Source organism: Myotis brandtii, unplaced genomic scaffold, assembly GCF_000412655.1.
Source record: "Myotis brandtii unplaced genomic scaffold, ASM41265v1 scaffold1071, whole genome shotgun sequence".
Classification (NCBI taxonomy): domain Eukaryota; kingdom Metazoa; phylum Chordata; class Mammalia; order Chiroptera; family Vespertilionidae; genus Myotis; species Myotis brandtii.
Window position 1 is genome coordinate 1,531,632 of NW_005353634.1, and position 3,367 is coordinate 1,534,998.

Genomic DNA, 3,367 nt, shown 5'->3' on the forward strand with positions numbered 1-3,367 from the left:
GCCTGAGGCCTGAGCAGAGGCGGAGCCGGCGATCACACGGGGCTGGGGGGTCCCCTGCCCAGACCTTACGCCCCGGCCAGAGGCCTGAGGCCTGGGTAGGTGATCGGAGCGGGCTGGGGGTCCCCTGACCAGGCCTAACGCCCCGGCCAGAAGCCTGAGGCCTGGGCAGGGGCGGAGCCTGGGATCGGAGCGGCCTGGGGGTTCCCTGCCCAGGCCTAACGCCCCGGCCAGAAGTCTGAGGCTTGGGCATGGGTGGAGCCTGCAATCGGAGCAGGCTGGGGGTCCCCTCCCCAGGCGTAAGGCCCCAGCCAGAGGTCTTAGGCCTGGGCAGGTGATCGGAGCGGGCTGGGGGTCCCCTGCCCAGGCCTAACGCCCGGCCTAAAGCCTTAGGCCTGGGCAGGGGCCGAGCCGGGGATTGGTGTGAACTACAGAGGAAACACCTTTTCTGACCACTCATTGGCTAAGCTCCCTGTATGCCACTGGTAATATTCTTAGTAACTTGGGTAATAAGAATCCAAGAAGGTGATGTAGGGTTTTTCTACCTCACTCCTGGAGAATAAAACGAAGGTCTGCTGCTGGAGGGGCTAAGAAATATCATATCCTGCCCTAGCCGGTTTGGCTCAGTAGATAATGCCTCAGCCTGCCTACCACAGGGTCTGGGTTCAATTATGACCAAGGGCATGTATCTAGGTTGCAGGTTCTTCCCTGGCTGGGGCCCAGGTCAGCGCTCATGCAGGAGGCAACTAATCAAAGTGTTCCACTCACTTTGATCTTTCTCTCTGTCTTTCCCTTTCTCTTCCACATTCTCTAAACATCAATGGAAACATATCCTCAGGTGAGGATAAAAAAAATAATAAAGAAATGTCATGTCCTATGAAAGATACATCTTGAAAATGCCTAAAGAAAGTTGTCATTTTTTCATGGTGAAGAGACGAGTCCGTGTTGATGAAAACACCTTGGTGGCTGCGGTGACTGGCAGTGGCTGCAGCAGTGGGGTGATGGGGCTGGTGCCTTCCCCTGATCAGCCTGGTCGCCTCCCACAAAGGGAGGCCAGGCTGCGACTTAAGCCCAGTCCCCAAGGGGAGCAGGGAATGGGCCTAAGCCATCAGTAGGACATCCCCTGAGGGCTCCCACTATGTGAGAGGAGGCAGGCTGGGCTGAGGGACCACCCCCGTTCAGTGCACGAATTTCGTGCACCGGGCCCCTAGTAGAGGTAATAAGTATTAAAGTTCTTTGTCGCCCTAGCTAGTTTGACTCAGTGGACAGAATGTCAGCCTGCAGACAAAGGGTCCCAGGTTCAATTCTGGTCAAGGGCACATACCTAGGTTGCAGGCTCCTGCCTGGCCTGGGCCCTGGTCAGGGTGCGTGCAGAAGGCAACCAATCCATGTGTTTCTCTCACATCGATATTTCTCTGTCTTTCCCTCTCTCTTCCACTCTCTCTAAAAATCAATGGAAAAATATCCTCTAATGAGGATTAAAAATAAATAAATAAATAAATAATTTCTTTGTCAACATAGAGAGAAGATTATGCTTTATTTCAAATTTATATAAGAATAGAATTCTTGAAAATCTTAAAGATACATTTGAGAGAGCCAGGAATTTTGTTCTCTATAGTGCATCTTAGAGAGCCAAAAGAAATTTGTAGCTACATTGCACTTGAAACAAAGCAAGTCTCTAATTCAATAGGAAATATACTTCAGACTAGCCTGGCATAAACCATATTCAAAACTAATTTCATATTATCACAAGATTACAAACCTTGCCTTGTTGCATTGAACAGTCTACACATCCTATTTGAATATTTCCATGTTTAGCTCCTGGGATTATTTGTAATCTTTCAAAATCACTTCCCAGTATAACAATGTCACATCCAGATGCATAAGCCTAAAAAAAGAAAGAAAAGAAAAACAATAAAATTATCAAGAAAGTATTTATCAAGTAAAATACTGGCATTAAATATTACATTTTAACAGATTACTTTTAAATTCTTTTTTAAAAATCTGTACTATTTAAGAACATTTCCTTTACCTCTCATATACAGTCCCATCAGCAAATTCAATCAGTCCTATCTTCTCAATGAATGCCACCGCCCTTATCTAAGCCCATCTCTTTCCTGCATTATTGTTAATAGTCTGACTGCTTCCATTCTTGCTTCCCTCTAATTTCTTTCCACACAAAGACAAAAGTTATCTTTTACACCAAATAATTTTCCCTGTTTAACCCCCTCCAATATTTTCTTGGAATAAAATCCTAACTCCTTACCATGGTCAATGCCCTAAATCCAAAATGGGAACCTTTTTTCTGCCAAGGACCATTTGGATATTATAACATTATTCACGGGCCGTACAAAGTTATCAAACTAAAAATTATGTTGTTATGAAAAAAGCTCCGAGATATATTGAATTTCAAGTCCCACCTGCATTTGCCTTGGCAGGGCCAGACCAAATGATAAGGACCCGACAGTTCCCCACCCCTGCCCTAAATGATTGTCCCTAATTCTCTACATCTCAAGGTTCTCTTTCCTTACCTCAATTGGCTCCTGGCCTTATATTGCCCTTCTTTCTGTTCCTTAGGCATATCAATCTTTTCCATCTCAAAGTGTTTTACCTACCTTTTATCTGCCTAGTCTTTGTCTAGCTAGCTTCTTTTCAACATTCAGATCTCAGTTCCTCACCTACCTGCTCCCCACCTTTTTTCCACCCTTCTCTCTTTCTCTCTCTCTCTCATTCCTTCCCATCACTTTACTATTTATTTTTCTTTGTAGCATATACCATAACTTGTAAATTATTTCTTATTATCCATTTCTATTACTAGACATTAACTTTCAAGACAAAAAGGTAGGGTTCAAGTTTATATTGTGCTGTGCTCTCACACCCAATCTAACTGAAGGTCCTGCTATATAAATAATCTATGGAATAAATGAAGTACTTAATTTTACAAAGGGAATCACCATAACCAAACAAAATAAAAGGGTTTAATTTAAGGCTTGTTTGGCAAGTATTTTATAGCTCTTTTTTAATTTTATAATAAGCAGAACTTTTCCAACCAGAATTCTTTTTGTGGTCTTTTCCACACCTTCCCAGTGCACGGGAGTTTCTTCAATTACTTGGCCATCCTAAAATTTAATATCTGAATATTAAATTTTCACATCCTAAAATTTAAAATTCACATATTAAAGGTCAGCATGCAATGTAACACCGATAATAAAACATCTATTACACACTACTTTTCATCCTGATATGTTCCTAAAGTTTTAATAATTTTTCATTTCTCATCACTTTTGCACATTCACATATACCTTACTTAATGTAAAAAATATTATACTTAATAGATACTTTATGACTTTAATTCCTACCAAACCCAAAA

General features: G+C 42.7%; 1 protein-coding gene across 5 annotated transcripts in view; it reads right to left on the reverse strand.

Annotated features, from left to right (window-relative positions):
* DMXL1 (Dmx-like 1) overlaps nucleotides 1-1,885 on the reverse strand; it is a 137,740-nt gene extending 135,855 nt beyond the window's left edge. For 3 of the 5 annotated variants that reach the window (XM_005857097.2, XM_014541700.1, XM_014541698.1), the window contains exon 1: nucleotides 1,760-1,885. In XM_005857097.2, coding sequence (XP_005857159.1) covers nucleotides 1,760-1,774 — 15 coding nt within the window. In that variant the 5' untranslated portion in view covers nucleotides 1,775-1,885. The remainder of the gene's footprint in view (nucleotides 1-1,759) is intronic. The other 2 variants (XM_005857096.2, XM_005857098.2) reach the window with 1 other exon arrangement.
* Between the last annotated feature and the right edge of the window lie 1,482 nt (nucleotides 1,886-3,367).